This window comes from Pelmatolapia mariae, linkage group LG4 (assembly GCF_036321145.2).
Source record: "Pelmatolapia mariae isolate MD_Pm_ZW linkage group LG4, Pm_UMD_F_2, whole genome shotgun sequence".
NCBI lineage: Eukaryota > Metazoa > Chordata > Actinopteri > Cichliformes > Cichlidae > Pelmatolapia > Pelmatolapia mariae.
The window spans coordinates 35,482,124-35,502,782 of record NC_086230.1 but is presented as its reverse complement, the minus strand read 5'-3'; the positions used below and the strand labels follow the sequence as shown (position 1 = coordinate 35,502,782).

The window sequence follows — 20,659 nt, the reverse complement described above, 5'->3', positions numbered from 1 at the left end:
TCCCTAAGGACCCCAAAGCGCTTTAAACAATTAGTCATCCACCCATTCACATGCACATTCACACACTGGTGATGGCAAGCTACATTGTAGCCACAGCCACCCTGGGGCACAGAGAGGCGAGGCTGCCGAACACTGGCGCCACCGGGCCCTCTGACCACCACCAGTAGGCAACGGTGGTGGTCAGTGTCTTGCCCAAGGAAACAACAATGTGTGTGAATATTGTTAGATAGCACTCAATTTAGAGTCTGTGACTGGGTGAATGTGTGTATAGAGCACTTTGAGTACTCCGGGAGAGTAGAAAAGCGCTATATAAGAATCAGTCCATTTACACACTACAAGGATATAACAGGATGTAAGGTGAGATTCAAATCAGAGACACACGTATGACAGCGAATCAGAAGCTTTATTCAGGGCAGAAGCTTACAGCAGAAGCATTTCATTGGTTTCAACTCTTTCCAATCAGATCACACGGACAGACAGCAGGTGGTCATGTGACCCAGTGAAGGGGAGAACATCTTAATGAGCACAGATCATATCTGACTTTACTCAAAATCATTGTCGCATTATTTCAGTTGTTTCTGTTTGAGGGTCATTGTCTTTGTTTTTAATCGACATTTTTAAATAAATATAATCCCTCCTGTCTGTGGAAAGAGGCTCTCTTCTCTTAGCGGGTTGCGTTTCAGCTCAGATCTACCTAGCAACTGATGATGTGTGAAGCAGAGTTATTCCTGGTTGGTTTCCAGGTGCAGCTGTATGCAGACGAGATCACGCTGTGTGTGCTGAGCAGGTCATCAGGGAGTGAATCGTGCTTGTTATTGGAGGTGTTTCCACGCAGAGGCTGTGTGCTCAGCTCTTTGCACTGATCCTCACTGAGCTCCTTAAACTCAGCTTCCTGTTGCTGTAAGAGATGCAGGCCGAGGATGTTTGATTCATTCAAGATTTATGATCTTCAGTCTTTCAGTTTGGCACATGAACACAAACTTTATCTCCATTTCATTCATGTGAGTTTAACACACAGATGTTTCACTGTTATTCAGAGGTTCACACATCATCAGCTGCTGCTCTCAGAAACACCAACAGCAGAAAATCTCATGAAGTGAACGTGAGCTCGGACACTGGCTTTGGTTGTTCAGAGGAGGTTCAAACCAATCAGAGCCCACTCTGGTGCTTTTCTATAACCAGCTTTAGTCTCAGTGATGGTGAGCACATCACTGACATATGGAGACGATCATTTAAAACGTGCTTTAGGTTTCGTAGATACTTTGAGTCTGAAGAAAAAGAGGATTTGCCGAATGTTTCAGTCATTTTAGAGAAGAAGCTCACGTCACTTCATGAAGTCTGTTTCTGCTGCTTCAGTTGCTGTTTCGCCTCTTTGAGTCTTTCACCGTTGGTTCTTTTCTGTCTGTCACTGCTTCTCTCTTTAATTCTATCCTATAATCATTTATATCACTCTCACAGTGCAGCCCATAGTATGGATAATTACACTGACACATTGCGAGGAACATGTCTTCTATTGGAACACACTTGCCTCCGTTTTTACAGTCCAGCTTGGCACACGGATCTTTTCCCAACATTTCTTCATCACTTTTAATCAGAACCACAAACTTTCTGTGTTTCACACCTGGAGATTTCTGACACTCCCCTGTGTAAATGTAAGGAGTCTGAGCTGAAGGGTTTTCAGGAGAAGCACTGACGTCATCTTCGTTTGTAGCTTCACCTTTAGCTCTAGCTTCACCTCTAGCTTTAGGGTTAGCTTCCTTTGCCTTGATGCTTTGGTGAGCTCTTCTAGTATAGGCGTGCACTGCTGTGTAAGTCTTAGACACTGGAATTCCAGCCACCTCCTCCCCACATTTACTGAGTGTGTCTGCCACCTTATAACACAGAACTTTCTTAGTAATGCACTTCTCGATGGCTTTTATGACTTTCTTTACTTTGCTGTGAGTCCCTTTCACCTGTCTGGCTACAGACACAGTAATGCGCTGTGTTGACACATCATGAAATCCTGTCAGCACGTGTTTGTTCTCAGTTTTCAATATTTTATGGCTGGATTTTAGGGTTATGAATGCAACAACCATCCAGTCATACCTGTCATATGCCATCTGCAGAAAAGACCAGACTTCCTTTGCTAAGTCATCACGTTTTTTAGATTTTTCAATAAATGGTTTCACGTCCTGTAATACATAAGTCATGCTGTTGGCAATGCATCGTTTTTGGATGTCAAACATTGCTGTCATTGCTTCATACACATTCTTCATCATCTCCTCATCTTTTGCTTTAGACATTGTGTTCTCCAGTCTGTAGTAGTATTGATTCATCACGTTGCCCTTGATGATAAGTGTAAGAATGAGAAACGTATATTCTAAGATTTCCTTCTCGTGACATTTAACATGTTCGGCCAGTTCGTCCCCGAGATTGCTTATGAAGCTCTTCCCTGTTTTTTTCAGTAACTCTCCCATTTCCCGAGGAGCCTTCTCATGTTGTCGGTAGGATTTTATAAAGCTTTTTTTATGTCTTTTCCTTTCATCATCATTTTTTGCCTCAGCGAGACTGCCCAGCAGTGTTTTGTATTTAGTCCAGGCAGTCCTGATGTCCAGCTCTGGCTTGTGGTAAACACCAGCTGCCCAGATGTTCCACTTCTGTAGCTTATGATACTCGTCAAGCTTAGCATCGAGTCTGTCAAATTCTTCCTTGATATCTTTCAGTAATGACCTGTCATTAACATATTTGTCTATTACTATCACTAATGTCATTATTAAGGAAAAAATAGAACCTACCAGTGGCACAACATTACCGATAGACTGAGCAAGATTAAAAATATCAGACTTCTTGTCTGACAAACTTTCCATCAGTTTCGCAGTGTCTTTGAGTATTGCTAGACAAAGTACACCAAAGTTTTTGGTGTCGGCAGCTGTTTTTAAACCATTCTTTTGTGCACTTGCAAGTTTTTCTTTGTGTTCTTTTAGTTTATCCAGAGAGGCATTCTCACGCTCGCGCTGGTTGGCAGATGTGGAAATGGTCACAGTGGAGATGAGGATGTAGGACATCAGCAGCAGCAGCAGCAGCGAGCCAACAGATGCCATGTCTGAAAATAGACACAAACACAATGCAGAGATCTTCATTCATTAACTCTCCACATGAAACAATTAGGCTCTTCATTCTTTTATTTAATTTTGAGAAAACTACAGAGCACTTTATCAGCGGCTGATATCCGGTCAGCGGCACACACTTCTGCTGAATTTTCGCTCTCAGTGGGGGTCAAGCACTGGACTTAACTCAGGCTCTGTCTGTCGCGTCACGTTTACTTCAGTTTTATTTACAACTGAGCAAATCAGTTTGACCTGCCGCAAACTGAAGCGCTCACCTCTTTTACAACAGTGTTGTGTTTGACTGCTATATTTTTATGTTCTTTATACTGCAGACTTTCACGTCTCTGGAACAGTTGGCAGCAATAAGGATCATTTTCCGTGGAAGAACACGGATATGACCGGTGAATTAGATTCGTAGATGACTGTTAGATTAGTTTGATGCTGTCGAGACTTTCACATGACCACAATGGGAAACCCTGGGTTAACTCAGAGAGCTGATAACCAGCTTTATGTGAGCATTTATCCTGGTCCTAGTGTTAGGGTCAGTGATTCCAGGTAACAGAAGGATATCCTGGATATCTGACCTTGCTCCGTGGTGTACAGGGCTCTGAGACAGCATCTGGACTGCCTGTTTAGCCTCATGGTATATATTCACAAGGAAAATATTAATCGACCATCGCAAGGTCTGTATGTGTTTCACTGATGAGCAGTACAGTTAAAGCTAACAGCTGCTACCTGACGGAAACACCAACGTTATCTCTTTTAATAAAGTTTATGTGTGTACACACAGGTCAGGCTGATTATTGAACAAAAACACAAAGATCAGACGTTAATCTGATTTATTTGCTCTCTCTCCTCCTTAAACATGTTTAGTTAGTTTTAATTCAGAATTGGTGACTGAAACAAGTATGACACATACGAACATCAGGAGATAAAGACCTGATAGATATAACCTCATTAAATGAAGTCGGTGTTTAGTCAGCGGGGTTATGACAGCTGTGTACCGGGACCTGAGCCTTGTTGCCAGTATAACAGCTCGAGTGCTTGCGACAGTCTCACACGCTTTGCAGTAAGACTGGGCAGACATCTCTGAAATCATCGAAGCACTTTGGCAAAGAGGCTCAATCTTGACAAACCGACCAGATATCTGAAGCTTAAACCACTACATTCTAAAAATTATTAAAAGTGTATTTGGTGACACACAATCAGGGTTTCTCAAAGTAAAGTTTGGTTAGTTTGTACATGTTTGCTGTTGGCCCTGAGAAACGTTCACTGGAAGAACGGTCACCAGGCCACCAGGCATTAACCCCGCCCCCTGAGTTTGATGGGCAACATGTTTTCATCCCAACGTGTAACATACCAACGACTGTGACAAATCATCGGTATGTTACACGTTCGGAGGCATGAGAGCGGGTTGGAATGTATCTATACATGCGTTTTACATGTGACATGATAATCAGCCTAAGAAAGCATGATGTCACTCCTGGCCTTCCATAGTCCCCGTCTCAAACAAAACAAAATAAAATAACGGATCTGGCATAAAAATAACAAAAGCTGTTGGAGCTGTTTTGCTGTCTGCCCATTTCTGTCCATTAATAATCAAAGCTGAATAAAGCTATTCCTTATCACACTCATCAGCTCAGGGGGTTTGATTCATGTATACGTCTGTTCTCGTGACCTGATGTCAAAACTTTTCAGTGGTCTCCCGCACTCGTTTCAAGTTTGGACTCTGTGGAGACTTTTTAAAAGCATCGTCATCATCATTATTATTTACAAAGCACTTTAAAACAACCACAGCTGATGCAAAGAACATTGGCACTAAATAATATAATGACATAAGATACAAATAAAAGAAAGAAAGCAGCTATTTTTATTTCAAACACCTGTTCATCAGACCGGGCCTTTCATCATGTATTTATGACTGCATTGTGTTTTTGTTACCACTCCTGTGAAGCACCTTGTGTGATACAAATAAATTTTGACTTTACTCATGTGAGCTGTTACTAACATGTGTTTAACCCATCTCTGCAATATGAAATGATAAATGTACTTGAGCAACAATAATAATAATGATCAGAATATTTGTATTTTACACCGACTGTGCTCGTACTTGTACCTTTAAACATAGATGTGAAGTTTTTGTCTAACTCTACAAATCATACAGAAGATGTGATCGCAGTTTTGGTGCAAACCATTTAACAAAAGTGTTCAGGACTTACAGCCGTTTGCTGTCTCACTGCGGGCTTAAACAATTACCACAGAATATTTAACCCTGCACTTGAAAACCAACCGATTGCCTTCATATGTGGACTGATTCTTATGCAGCACTTTTCTACTCTGCCAGAGCGCTCAGCACGCCACATTCACAGCAGCACCTTTGTTTCTATGTGCTTTCTAACTAACATTCAGACTCTGATGGATGCACCGGCACACACACTGGGGGAGTGTCCTCCCCCTCCTGAGCTACAGCCACCCCCGAAACAACAGAACCAAACCAAACACAATCCAGTTGTTGCCTGTGTTTCTATGTAAATGTCCAAGACTTCATGCTATTTGTTAGTGGGGGCAGATGATGGACAGAAACTGTTTGGCTCCTGTCACTGGGTTTCAATACTATATTAAAACAAATCTATGCAGCATATAAATGTGAAAAATGCAGACCTGATGGAGGCGTGGACAGGTGAAGATCCTGAAGCTGGGATCAGAGAGAGGAGCTGTCAGCTTTGATGTGATGACGTCTGAGTCTGAGGAACCGGTCTGGATGCTGCTGTGTGTCAGATAGAAGCAGACATTTATAAGACCCTGCAGCCACACCTCTGCTGTCATATTTGACTTTGCAGGAACGTTTAACCTCTGGAGTCCAGCTGCGGGAGGGCTGACACCTTTGCATGTTGTCTTTGTGTGGATTATCTCGTCCCCTCCCATCAGCACTGTAGTGTCTGTCTGTGTGTGTGTGTGTGTCTGTGTGTGTGTGTGTCTGTGTGTGTGTCTGTGTGTGTCTGTCTGTCTGTGTGTGTCTGTGTGTCTGTCTGTGTGTGTGTCTGTGTGTGTGTGTGTCTGTGTGTCTGTGTGTGTATCTGTGTGTGTCTGTGTGTCTGTCTGTGTGTGTGTGTGTGTGTCTGTGTGTGTGTGTGTGTGTCTGTGTGTGTGTCTGTGTGTGTGTGTGTCTGTCTGTGTGTGTGTGTGTGTGTGTGTGTGTCTGTGTGTGTGTGTCTGTGTGTGTGTGTGTCTGTGTGTCTGTCTGTGTGTGTGTGTTTCTGTGTGTGTGTGTGTGTCTGTGTGTTTCTGTTTGTGTATGTGTGTCTGTCTGTCTGTGTTTGTCTGTGTGTGTGTGTGTCTGTGTGTGTGTTTGTGTCTGTCTGTGTGTCTGTCTGTCTGTGTGTCTGTGTGTGTGTCTCTTTCTGTGTGTGTGTGTGTGTGTGTCTTTGGGTGTGTGTGTGTGTGTGTCTGTGTGTGTGTGTGTCTGTGTGTGTGTGTCTGTCTGTGTGTGTGTGTCTGTGTGTGCGTGTGTGTGTGTCTGTGTGTCTGCCTGTGTGTGTGTGTCTGTGTGTCTGTGTGTGTGTGTGTGTGTGTCTGTGTGTGTGTGTGTGTGTGTGTCTGTGTGTGTGTGTGTGTGTGTGTCTGTGTGTGTGTGTGTGTGTCTGTGTGTCTGTCTGTGTGTTTGTGTCTGTGTGTGTGTATGTGTGTGTGTGTGTGTCTGTGTGTGTGTGTGTGTCTGTGTGTGTGTCTGTGTGTCTGTCTGTGTGTTTGTGTCTGTGTGTGTGTGTGTGTGTGTGTGTCTGTGTGTGTGTGTGTCTGTGTGTGTGTGTGTGTGTGTGTCTGTGTGTCTGTCTGTGTGTTTGTGTCTGTGTGTGTGTGTGTGTGTGTGTGTGTGTGTGTGTGTGTGTGTGTGTCTGTGTGTGTGTGTGTGTGTGTGTGTCTGTGTGTCTGTCTGTGTGTTTGTGTCTGTGTGTGTGTATGTCTGTGTGTTTCTGTTTGTGTATGTGTGTCTGTCTGTCTGTGTTTGTCTGTGTGTGTGTGTGTCTGTGTGTTTCTGTTTGTGTATGTGTGTCTGTCTGTCTGTGTTTGTCTGTGTGTGTGTGTGTCTGTGTGTGTGTGTGTGTGTGTTTGTGTCTGTCTGTGTGTGTGTGTGTGTGTGTGTCTTTGGGTGTGTGTGTGTCTGTGTGTGTGTGTGTGTCTCTCTGTGTCTGTCTTTGTGTGTGTGTCTGTGTGTGTCTGTCTGTGTGACTGTGTGTGTGTCTGTCTGTGTGTGTCTGTGTGTGTGTGTGTGTGTGTCTTTGTGTGTGTCTCTTTCTGTGTGTGTCTGTGTGTCTGTGTCTGTTTCTGTGTGTGTGTGTCTGTGTGTGTGTGTGTCTGTGTGTGTGTGTGTGTGTGTGTGTGTGTCTGTGTGTGTCTGTGTGTCTCTCTATGTGGCTGTGTGTCTGTGTGTGTGTGTCTGTGTGTGTGTGTGTCTGTGTGTGTCTGTGTGTGTGTGTCTGTGTGTGTGTGTCTGTCTGTGTGTGTGTGTGTCTGTGTCTGTGTGTGTCTGTGTGTGTGTGTCTGTCTGTGTGTGTGTCTGTGTCTGTCTGTGTGTCTGTGTGTGTGTGTCTGTGTGTGTGTGTGTGTGTGTGTGTCTGAGTCTGTGTGTGTCTGTGTGTGTGTGTCTGTCTGTGTCTGTGTGTCTGTCTATGTGGCTGTGTGGCTGTGTGTGTGTCTGTGTGTGTGTGTCTGTGTGTGTCTGTCTGTGTGTGTGTGTCTGTCTATGTGGCTGTGTGGCTGTGTGTGTGTCTGTGTGTGTGTGTCTGTGTGTGTCTGTCTGTGTGTGTGTGTCTGTCTGTGTGTGTCTGTGTGTGTGTGTTTGTGTCTCTTTCTGTCTGTATCTGTATCTGTATCTGTGTGTCTGTGTGAAGGTGGAACAAAGGCGAGGAGATAACCGAACATCCTGCTGGTGTGTTTGAATACAGATCTACACTCGACAGCTGCGGCTCTGTCTTCATGTTTGAGCAGATAATCGTATCTGACCTACAATAACTGCTGTGAGCCTGTTAATGTGACGGTCAGCGTCTCAGCGAGAGTTTTACCGTTTTACATTTACATCCTCCTCAGATCAAAGGTTCCTACAGCAGAGCCACTGCTGACATCACTGCTGTCTAAAAGAATGAAAGACCAACATTAACACAGTTAACTCCAACTAACCTGGAGACTAAAGCCAGCTGTGAAAAAGTATTTTAGTTCACTGAACGGTTGGTTCACTGTTTATTACTTCTAGGCTGGACTACTGTAATTCATTATTATCAGGATGACAAAATTGTTGAAAGAGTAGTTGTCAAACAGCTAACAGATCATCTGCAGAGGAATGTGTCAGGCGTTGTGTGGAGGCGAGGAAGGAACCAGGCGATGGCGAAGCTGAAGCTGGACCAGGTGACGGCGAAGCTGAAGCTGAGGCTGGACCAGGTAACGGTGTGGGAGCCAGCGGTGACGGAGCAGCAGCTGCAGAGCCAGCAGGCATGGAAGCCTTTGGCTGGAGACAGGCTGGGCCAGCGGGCGCGGAAACCCCTGGCTGAGGAGCAGGAGAGCTCACAGCTGGCTCTGGATGCTGCGGCTGCAGGTCAGGGAACTGAACAGGATGGTGAATGAGTGACTGGACTACAGACGGTGGGAGGATGGGTGACTGAGCTACAGGCGACCGGACGGGAGGCGACTGGACTGGCTGGACAGGAGGAGACTGGACAAGAGGAGACTGACCTACAGGGGACGACTGGACTGACTGAACCAGAGGAGACTGAGCTACAGGGGACGACTGGACTGACTGAACCAGAGGAGACTGAGCTACAGGGGACGACTGGACTGACTGAACCGGGGGCAACTGAGCTACAGGCAACTGGACTACAGACTGGACAGGAGGCGACTGGACGACAGACTGGACAAGAGGCGACTGGACTACAGAGTGGACAGGAGGCGACTGGACTACAGACTGGACAGGAGGCGACTGGACTACAGACTGGACCACAGGTGGTGGGAGGACAGGCGACTGGACTACAGACTTAACTACAGGTGACTGGACTGACTGGGCTGGATGCTGAATAGCAGGCGAGTGAACTGACTGGACTGGAGAAGGTAATGGATGAGCAGGTTTGGACAGAGCTACTTTCAGAGCTAAAGATGGTGACAATGCTGCAGCCTGGGCTAGTAAAGCTGGTGCCTGAGCAGGGGACAGCTCAGCTAGCCTAACCAGGGATAGTGCGAGGGTTTGAAAGGCTGGATCAGGAGGTGGATGAAGTGGTGGACTGACAGGTGGAGAGGCTAGCTCTTCCGAGCCTCTAGGGAGGTCAGGCTGGGTTCTGGTTGCCCTAAGCCTGGGCGCTGGGACAGGCACGGGAGGTGGCTGGACACCAGTCACCCCCACCCGAGAAACAGAAACGGGTGTGGAGGCAAGCTGGGTCACAGCTGCTCTCGTCTTGGGAGCTGGCACAGGAGTGGTTGCTGGCTGGGCCCTAGCCATCTGAGGAGGTGCTGTAGGGACAGGCTGAGCCTTAGCTGCCTTCACCTGAGAAGGTGAAGCAGTTGAAGAGGAAGGCCGAATGCTGGCAGGAAAATGGCTGAGTGATGGGTGAGGAAATAATGAGGGAATGGGAGAAACTATCAGGTTTGGCAGGGGTAATGTCTTTAGTAGTGGCCTGTGATGGTGGAACAGTCTCTTTGGAGGCAGGGTGGTGCGTATTAATAGGGTAGTCCAGAATGTAATCACAATATACAGTCTTTTGATTAGGTGGATAGTGAACAGTCTCTGGCTTGGAGTGAGAGGAAAGAAAAAAGCCTGTTTCGCTCACCACCGGGTGCTGCAGCTCTGAACAGGAAGCGCGATGGCAGCGTGCGCCCCGCCTTCGCGTAGCTGAACTACCAGAGACACCGAGCGACGGAACCCCTGTTGAGCCGAGGTGGGAGGCAGAGCCGCTGCGGTATGGCGAGGTTGGAGGTACCGTGAATGAGGCGAGGGGTGTGTGAGCGAGGAGCGGAGCGGCGAGAGAGGGAGCGGCCGAAGCGCGGCGTGAAACGCCCACTCTCAGCGGCTAATGCTCCGGTGCAGGTGAGGCAGCAGGCGCGGGAACGCGGCGTCTCCGAGGCCCGCCCAGAGCCAGGCGAAGACGTGCTCTCTCTCCGCGAAGAGCCGCTGTTTTCCCCTGAGCTCCTCTGCCCAACGGGAAAGCGCTGCCTCCTGCCGCTCATAGAGGTCCGAGTCTGCTGGGTTACAATCGTGTCTTCGTGGCACGGGTCGTGTCATTCTGTCAGGCGTTGTGTGGAGGCGAGGAAGGAAGAACCCAAACGCAGGACTCGCAGGTAGGTGAATACTGGTGAAGGTTTATTATAAGGAGTGGATGAACAGAGGGTGAACGGACACTGACTGGCTGGATAACTGAATGGCTGACTGAACTGAGAGAACACACGGGAAGGACAACATCACACGAACATCAATGACACGACAAAGAACTGGAGGAAATTGAGGACTTAAATACACAGACTGATGCGGATGATAATGAGAGACCGGTGAGTACACAGCTGAACATAATCTGGCTAATGACACAAGAGACGAGCTCACACAGGAAAAGCAGGAAGTGAGAACATTGATGTGGCAACATAAACTAAACGTGACAAAAACTGAAAGCACTGGGTCAACGACCCAGGAACCCTGACAGAATGGCTTATTTGAAGAGTTTCAGTCAGGTTTCAGAGCTCATCACAGCACAGAAACAGCTTTAGTGAAGGTTACAAATGATCTTCTTATGGCCTCTGACAGTGGACTCATCTCTGTGCTTGTCCTGCTAGACCTCAGTGCAGCGTTCCATACTGTCGACCATAATATCCTATTAGAGTGATTAGAGCACCCTGTAGGTATTACAGGTACTGCACTGCAGTGGTTTGTATCATATCTATCTAATAGACTCCAATTTGTGCATGTAAATGGAGAGTCCTCTTCACACACTGAGGTCTATTATGGAGTTCCACAGGGTTCAGTGCTAGGACCAATTCTGTTTACATTATATATGCTTCCCTTACGGTGTGTTCACACCGAACGCGATTGACGCGAACAAAAATGTCCAGACGCCCCTAATTTGATGTGTGCACATTCGCACCTCGACGCGTGTCCAACACAAATCAATCGCGCATCAAAATATGGAATTTTGACGAGCGTGAACCGAAAATGTGGGAGGAAATTGTGCCAGACGGTATCTTTGCAAGATGGCAGCTGTCGAGCTAGCACTTGAAGAGAGAGTCTCCCTTCTATATTTACTGTGGAGAGCAGAGCAGCGGTGTAAAAGACGTCCACGCCGTACCTGGGTCCGGTCCTGCAGAGGCGTGAGCAGTTTGGTGAGTTTCACCACTTGCTCCAGGAGCTGCGCCTGGATGACGGCCGATTTCAGCAATACCACCGTCTGTCCCTCGCCCAGTTTGAGGACCTGCTGTCCCGCGTCGGTCCCAGAATCGCCCGCCTAGACACCAACTACAGGCGCTCAATCCCACCTGCAGAGCGCCTGTCCATCTGCCTGAGGTTAGTAAAAGTCTTTAATACGGTAGTCCTTTATTGATACCTGTGCTAATATATGCTAAACCATCCGTTTATACACTGCTAACATGGATGTGGTATGCTAACAGTGAATGCTGTTGGTGTTTACTGATAGCAAACTGTGGTATGGAGACGACTGTGTATAATATTTCTAGTGATACTCGAAAGGTCTCATCAAGTCCCGATTTAATTCGATTTATGCTGTTATCAGTGTTTGCAATGATAGCATGGCTATGGTGTCTATCAGTGTATGCTCTCTGTGTTTGCTGATATCAAACTGTGGTATGAGAACCACTGTTGGTAATCTTTGTAGTGATACTCACTCCTTTTTTTTATTTACACCTGGTTTAATTCTGGTATAGTTGAATATTTGTATATAATCCCCGCAGACTGTTTTATATTATATCTAATATATATTATGTAATTATCCTTATAATTACAAAACGTTTTATTTAAGATTTAAGTTTTGTAATTTAAATCTGACATCACAAAAGTATTTTGGAATTTGAATAATGTATTTTGTAACTGCAGTACACATAATACTAATTTTGAACAATTTTGTCCAGGTCCCTTGCCACCGGGGACTCCTTCAGGACCATCGCGTTCAGTTTCAGAGTCGGTGTGTCCACGGTGTGCCAGGTCACCCCCCAGGCAGCGACGGCCATCTGGGACTGTCTAGTGGACGACTTCATGGCTGTGCCTTCACCTGGAGACTGGCGGTCCATCACAGAGGGATTCCAGGAGCACTGGAACTTCCCTCTCTGCTGTGAGCTCTGGATGGGAAGCACGTCCAGACAAAGGCACCCCATATATCATATAGGAGACACACACATTGATATACACTAAATATTTATTTCATTTCTTTTTTTGTGGTGCCCAAATTTATGCACCTGTTTGATTTTGTTTAAACAATTATTGCACACTTCTTGTAAATCCAGTAAACTTCTTTTCACTTCTCAAATATCAATGTGTGTGTCTCCTGTATGATATATTTAACTGACATTTTTTATTGTAACAACCAACGATTTATACAGGAAAATAATGGCTATTAACAAGGTTGCCCAAACCTTTGCATCCCACTGTATTAGTATATTTTGTCATTAGTATAATATGAAATAAATTCTACATGTGTCAAGTCGTGTGCCAACATTTGCTGTGTAGTAGAACTGAGACATTAGTCATTATAAAAATTTATTTGAAATAATATTAAAATTCTCAAACAGAAAAACATTAAACATAAATATATAAAATATAAGTATTTACAGAGAGACAGGAATAAAAAGGACCCAGCTGCTCTCCAGAGCAGGAACAAGGCTGAGGAGGAAATGCTCCATTGGAGACTGGCGTGGCCTCTTCAGGGACTCCAGGATGGCCAGCTCCACCACCGATGGACCGTCCTGGGACCCGTCCCTCATCTGCCTCGGAGCCGTCCTCCTCTCTGGGCCTGTAAAACAGCACAAAACACAAAGAAATGAGAAGGCTGATGCTAGATTTTAATTTCAACATTGAGAAAAAAACAGGATATAATCAGATTGGTTGTAGATATTTAGTAAAGGTGATCACAAGGGAATCCCACCGAGTAAAAAGCTATCAGTGCGTGCTGTACATCTGATGCTACAATTACATACCTGTGGGTGCAGCAGCAGGAGCTCAGGGACTGGGGAGCCAGGAGAAGCAACAGGTGATGGCTCTGCTGCAGAATCAGCTGGTTCTATCAAGACAATATTAAATGTTAACAGGTTGAAAACAGTAGTCATAGAGAAAGTATATACAGTGGTCCCTCATTTATTGCAGCAGTGGTTGTCAGAATAACTAGCCCCTCACCACGCACTTTATACGCTTTTTTCCCCACACACATGAACATTAGTCACAGTTCTCACAAGTTGATTCCTAAAGTGCAAACCTTTGTAGATTGCAAAACGTAAAAGTATTATTATGCCGTGTTTTGTCTTCGTCTGCCTGCCACTTTCGTGCGCCTTTTTCCCTCGCGGTGCAGGTGTCTATTTCCGAATGAGGGTCATAGTTATGGGTGCTTTTGTGCGGCTTCCCCGGGTCAGTGAAAAATGTAAAAAGGGAAATGAATGAACTTACCAGGTTGCCCGATCTCTTCACATTTCTTCCTCCAAGCTCGGTCTTTATATTCCTGTCTCGGTACAGAAAGCAGCTGGTGTCGTACAGCTCCGGGTTGTTTGCTACGGTGTTAATTAGCCTTTCCTCCATATTGAATGAAGTATGAAGGGCTTTGGCTGGATCTGCCCCTTTGACCTAGGTCAGAGCCACGTCACCAGGCTCCTGATTGGTTGTCACGGAGCAAATTGACGCTGGAGTTCAGATTTTTCCAACTCGAGTGGTTGACGCGATACGCGTGTATGCACAAGATGCAACACAAAAACTGACGCGCCAGATGCGGTACACTGACGCGCGTTTCACGCGTTTTCACGACGCAAATCTCTTTCCGAGTTTTCGCAGGATCCGCAATCGCGTGTCATTGCGCTTTTTCATTGACTTTACATGTAAACCTGATGCTCTGTTCGCATCTGTCGCGTTTGGTGTGAACACACCGTTAGGCAGTATCATTAGAAGACATAGCATACTAGGAAATAGACATAGCATGCTTCTTAATTCAGATCAAACTGAGGTTATTGTACTCGGCCCTGAAAATCTTAGATATATGGTATCTAATCAGATTCTTACTCTGGATGGCATTACCTTGGCCTCCAGTAACACTGTGAGGAACCTTGGAGTCATTTTTGACCAGGACATGTCCTTCAATGCACATATTAAACAATAATGTAAGACTGCTTTCTTCCATTTGTGCAACATCTCTAAAGTTAGAAATATCCTGTCTCAGAGTGATGCTGAAAAACTAATTCATGCATTTATTAAAAAAAACTCCCTGAAAAGTCTTCAGTTAATCCAAAATGCTGCAGCAAGAGTCCTGACAGGGACTAGAAAGAGAGAGCAGATTTCTCCTGTATTGGCTTCCCTTCATGGCTTCCTGTTAAATCCAGAATTCAAAATCCTGCTCCTCACATACAAGGTCTTAAATAATCAGGCCCCATCTTATCTTAATGACCTTGTAGTACCATATCACCCTATTAGAGCACTTGGCTCTCTCACTGCAGGCTTACTTGTTGTTCCTAGAGTATTTAAAAGTAGAATGGGAGGCAGAGCCTTCAGTTTTCTGGCCCCTCTTCTGTGGAACCAGCTTCCAGTTTGGATTCAGGAGACAGACACTATCTCTACTTTTAAGATTAGGCTTCAAACTTTCATTTTTGCTAAAGCATATAGTTAGGGCTGGACCAGGTGACCCTGAATCCTCCCTTTGCCAGCAACCCACGGGACAACCTGGCTGAACATTTTAAATGTCATGAGAAGGACATCAAATAATTTACTTTGTTTGTTGTGTGTCCCAATTTTAAAATGATAAGCTAGATCAGATCTCTAATCCCTAAACCTAACCAAGGAAGGAAAATGGCAGATTAGCCTGGGTAAAAGACTGAAAGTTGAGGCACACAACGACGTGTGCTGCTGGCAAAGTTTCTGGGCTGCCTTTCCTCATAACAGCCATCCCTCAAGAGTCTCTCCATCTGAAGCAATGCATTATCAGGGACTGTAACATCTAGTCCTTTTTAATGAATGTTAATAAACATATCTTCAAGGGCAATATGATAAATGGATACTACTACAATCTGAAGAAGATAGAATCTAAAGTAAGGAGTGCTAATCTAGCTAATATTGCAAAGGATACAGCATCGACTATGTTTGAAATCTACACAAAATGCATTATTGACAGGATGAGCTATGCTGAGACAATTTACTGACAAATCTAAAAATTATAATGACCTAGGACCTAGGGCAGGTACACAGTAACTGAATCCAGAATTATCAAAGACTTACAAAGTTCAAACGGTCCCTAATTGTTATGTTTTTCTTTTGAAACAATTAATCCAAAATATTTAACTTAAATGAAAAGGCCTCTGGGCTACACTTGGCTGAACTTTAACTTCCCAGAGAAGTCTTTCGCTTTCCTCCACCCAGGGGAAACTTACTAGTTCTTGACTTTCGAAGAATGCATCAATTATCTCCGTCTTCTTGCAAAAGGCACAGCTTTGTAACTGGTCGACAACGCTCATTGGTCTTCGGTTTTACTTTCACCTGACGCACCAGACCTTTTTGGTCTGGAAAGATCTCTACAATTCTTCCTAGTGGCCATGAATTTCTAGGTGCTGAGTCATCTACAATCAGCACAACATCACCAACATGGAAAGTTCTGTTAGGTGTAGTCCATCGTTGACGCTCTTGGAGCTGCATGAGGTATTCCTTGCACCAGCATTTCCAGAAAATGTCTGCAAGACATTGGATCCTGGTGAACAATGTGGAAGCGAGAAAGTGGTCCTTTGTGAAGGAGGGGTCTGGGAGATTGAAAAAGAAGCTAACGAGAGATTGGCCTAACATGACTACCAGAGAGGATGTAACGACAGGTAAGCAATCTGTCAGGTGACGAAAGCACATGGTTGGAGATTCCATACCGTTTTATCCATTGACAAATCAGGACACAGCAGTAGGAGTGCAGCAGACCAGAAAGAAGGACGATTCTGGGAATAAAGAAGAAGACACTGAGAAAGTATTCCAGCACTGGAGGTAGCTGCACCTGCCGCTCATCAGCCTCCATCAGTTGTGCTGATTACCATCTTCAAAGCAACCTATTTAGCAGTGTGGCTGAGCGCCAGTCAATGCTGGATCGTTGAGTTTACCCTCATCAGTACGGCCACGATTCATAGTGCTAAGAACATCACTACTTGTGCATTATCCTGCTAACGCGTGTGCGTGTTTGTGTGTTGCCATAAATTGGGAGCAGAGAGTGTCTTGTCACCGGAGCACAGTCACGAATTGGAGTCACGGAAATAAGCACGGGTTATTAGAACTGTTTTTGCACTGCCACAAACATTTGCACTGTGAGGAGGACTTGTGGAAGTCACCTCGTGTGGCCACAGTGCCGGAGAGCTGTATATATTTGACTGCACCTTATACTGTAAATAAACTCACTGTTTTCTCTTGAAAAGAGTCCTGGATTTGGGTCCACTTCATATCGACCCCCTGTGACAGAACGATTCAGTCACATAATGGACTCAACGGACTTGACCCCGGTGCAGAGGTAATTGACACTTCAGGCAAAAGACTTACCGAAATCATTGGACAAGTTGATTAATATGTGTATTAGGTTAGACAACCACGTGCACAAATATGGAAGAAGGTCTGGTGGATCTCAGATGAGGTCTCCACCCATGGAATAGTGACAGGTGGAGAAAGAGCTGACAAGCGAAGAAGAGCCCAAGCAGCTGGGACGGGCCCGTCTCAGCCCATCAGGTCGGAGAAGAAGATGTCTGGCGGATGAGTTGCCACTGGCCAGAAGCACTATTTTGTTGACACTTGCCCCTTGTGGGTAAAAGATGCAGCCCTTCAGTAGCTGTGGGGATACTGACAGGCGCAACTCAAAATGTGAGAATTTAGCCTGCTCTGCTAAATTATTCACTCATGTTTACCTGCCAAGCTCTCATTGACTCCAGAGCGGAGTAGAGTTTAGCCAATCTGTTCAGCAAAGACCTGGCGTTGTCGCTTCCTCCCCATGAATCCTACAACTCCAGAAGAGACCTGTTTCCTGGTGCTCTTTTGCCTACCAGTCGGCTTTAGGAAGTAAGTAAATAAGTAAAGTTTATTTATATAGCACATTTCATAGATATACAAATCACAGTGCTTCACAATAAAACCAGAAATACAAATAAAATAATATAAAACAGTAGAAAAAAATTAATTAAAAGCTAAAAATGTCTTCAGCTGCTTTTTAAAGCAGTCAATAGAGTCTAAAGACAGCGTAAAGACAACGGCAGAGAATCCACAGCCTAGGTACCAGTCCCTGAAAAGCCCGATCCCCCCGTGTTTTAAACCTAGTACGTGGGACCATCAGTAGCCTCTGACCTGAAGACCTAAGTGCTCGGGATGAAGCATGAGGTTTCAACAGGTCAGAGATATACTGGGGAGCTTCACCGTGCAGAGCTCTAAAAGGTACAATTAAAATTTTAAAATGAACCCTAAAGTTTACTGGCAACCAATGAAGACAAGCTAAAACTAGTGTAATGTGTGACCTCTTGTTTGTGCCAGTTAAAAGTCTTGCCGCAGCATTCTGTACAGTCTGAAGACGATCCAGTGCTGATTTGTTGAGACAAGTAAAAAAAAAGCATGAATAATCATCTCAGATTCTGCCTTTGACACCAGCAGTCTGAGTTTAGAAATGTTTCTTGGATGATAAAAAACGTTCCGGACAAGTTGTTTAGAGTGTTTCTCAAAAGACATTGAACTGTCTAATATAACACCTAAGTTTCTGAGACTCGACTGAAATGAAGGGTCTAAAAAACTGATATGCTGCTTAATTTCTGAGAGCATGTGATCAGGTGCAATAATCAAGGTCTCCATTTTATCTGCGTTTAACCCTTTAAGACCTACCATAGAACCAAGTCCGCCAGAGCTTATATTATATTTTTACATGTTGTAGTGCCATTTTTGGGAGCATTTCAAGTTGATATACATCAATACAACCATTATAACCCAAATTTTAATAATATGTATGCATTAAGTGCATAGTAAGTACATAAATTGCAAAAAAGTGCAATAAACTACAAAAAAATTGAAAATCATTTTTGTTTTTTAACATATATTTCCAGTTAGAGAAATTTAAGAGGCTTATCCCTCAAAACTGTAAATACAAAAAAGTTGCACAAAATAGATTCCCACCACAGGAAATTTATTTTAAGTGTCTTCATAGTTTTATTTTTGAAATACACCAATTTTCATATACTGCAGGAAAAACTAAAATAAATATTATAATGCAAATTTGCAAAAAAACCAGCATATGCATCAAAATAAACTATTTCCAACAGTGCAATATGAGTCCTAAGCATCCCAGAAGCGACACAGAAAGTCATAAAGTCAAACATAACTTTTAAAAACACAAGTATGGGCTCATAAGCCCCTGATGGTAAAAAAACTACATTTCCGCAAAATGACGTCACTTCCGGTTCCGGGCATGTCACGGCGGACATGCGATAGTTCACGCTGATGGACGTAGGAAGTGTTACGAACAGCCGATCGGATCGGCAAAGCGTGTTTCTGGAATATTGTGTTTTTGTTGCTGGAAGTGCTTTTTATGCAGTTTTTGCAAAGCTATATGTGGAAGGAAACCATGACCTAGGACAAGCTGATGGCATAAAATGTAAGTACAACTCCTCCGGTTTCATATGCAAAAAAAATTATTGCGCTAGCTTACGTGGTTGCAGTGCTACCGGGATTTAAAAATAGTTACGCACAACGGAGCGTGCCCGCTCCGACTGGCTTTAAAGGGTTAACTGGAGGTAACTGTCATTTAACCATTGTTTGATTTCTGACAGACAATTATTTAAATATGAAAATTTATAAAACTCAGAAGTTTTGAAAGAACATTATAACTGAATGTCATCAGCAGTGTTGGTCAAGTTACTTGAAAAAAGTAATCGGATTACAGTAACGCGTTACTGCCCATCTCTGGTCATCAGCATAGAGATGATAAGAAATATTATTGTAACGTCTGATAATTTGTCCTAGAGGGAGGATATACAGCAAAAAGAGAATAGGACCTAAAACAGATCCTTGAGGTACCCCAGAAGGCAGAACTGATGTTTCAGACAACACATGATTCATACACACAGACAGATACAACATAAACCATTTTAAAACAACACCAGTAATCCCAAACAAGTCCTTCAGCCTATTTATCATGATGCTGTGATCAACAGTATCAAAAGCAGAGCTGAGATCCAACAGAACCAGAACGGTGTACTCTCCAGAGTCTGCTGCCATCAACATGTCACCAAACATTTTAAGTAAAGCATTTTCAGTGGAGTGTAATTTGTGGAAACCAGACTGGAAAATGTCCCGAACATTGTTCTTCTCCAAAAAGTTGTTTAGTTGTTCTGCTACTGTTTAGTCCAAGATCTTTGACACCAATGGTAATTTTGATATTGGCCTGTAACTGCTTGGAACAATAATAGCTTGTTTAAAACTGAGCCAGTATAAAGAGAAGTATTATGTCCAGAATACAGGGGCCAATAGAGTCAAACACACTAATGAAAAATGATGGAGGAAGTGTCAAAGTGGCTTGAAGTCAGTTTCATATGGCCAAGCAGAGCACTGATGTCCTGCAAGGTAACAGGAGCAAAAGAGGACCAGGTATCAGAGATAAGCAAAGTGTCAGTGTGATACTGAGAGGATGATGGAGAAATATTAGACCTGACGGCAGTGACCTTATTAACAAAATAATTTAAAAAGTCATTACAATCAGATTTAGTATAGACTGGTACACGAGGAATAACAGGAGAGACAATGTTCTTAATTGTATCAAACAATACTCTGGGATTGTTCTTTTTTTAAAGCTATTAGATTAGCAAAATATTCAGTTCTGGCATTTTTTTATCATGTTGATAAGTGAGAAAATTGATTCCTTGAGATGTACTCGATGAACCTCAAGCTTGGAAGCCTTCCATAAACGTTCTAATTTGCGACAATATCTCCTAAAATTTCAAATATTTTCATTTATTCAGGGACAGAAATTTGAAGAATGGACAACACTTTGTTTCAGAGCTGCCACCGTATCTAAAATAGATTTACAGTGATTGTTAAAAGACAAAATAAGTGAATCCGCGACGATTTTGAGCCATGCAAGGGTCAAACATGGCAGAGAACCTTCTAGCAGCATCCTGGTTTATAATCCACCTTTGGATCATCAGTTTAGGAGGTGAAGGATCCACGTAAAATGACAAATTAAAGAATATGCAACTATGGTCACTCACATGGACATCCTCCACACATGCATCATGTATATTTAAACCCAGGGAGAAAACAAGATCCAGTGTGTGGCCCTTTGTATGTGTGGGGCCAGAAACATGCTGCTTAAAGTTAAAAGACTCAGTGATAGCGATGAGCTCAGCAGCAGTGTTAC

The 20,659-nt window shown here is 44.1% G+C and overlaps 1 protein-coding gene across 1 annotated transcript; it reads right to left on the bottom strand.

The window, feature by feature from the left end:
- Positions 1-384: 384 nt before the first annotated feature.
- On the bottom strand, positions 385-5,835 carry LOC134625654 (uncharacterized). Its single transcript, XM_063470909.1, has 2 exons — positions 5,748-5,835; positions 385-3,082 (listed from the first exon to the last, which is right to left on the bottom strand). Exon 2 carries the CDS (start codon positions 3,078-3,080, stop codon positions 1,353-1,355), a length of 1,728 nt encoding a protein of 575 aa, XP_063326979.1. The 5' UTR covers positions 3,081-3,082; positions 5,748-5,835; the 3' UTR covers positions 385-1,352.
- Positions 5,836-20,659: the final 14,824 nt, after the last annotated feature.

Bases quoted from the DNA above. Each gene is read 5' to 3' on its own strand.
- LOC134625654 (XM_063470909.1), bottom strand. From the start codon at position 3,080: ATGGCATCTGTTGGCTCGCTGCTGCTGCTGCTGCTGATGTCCTACATC.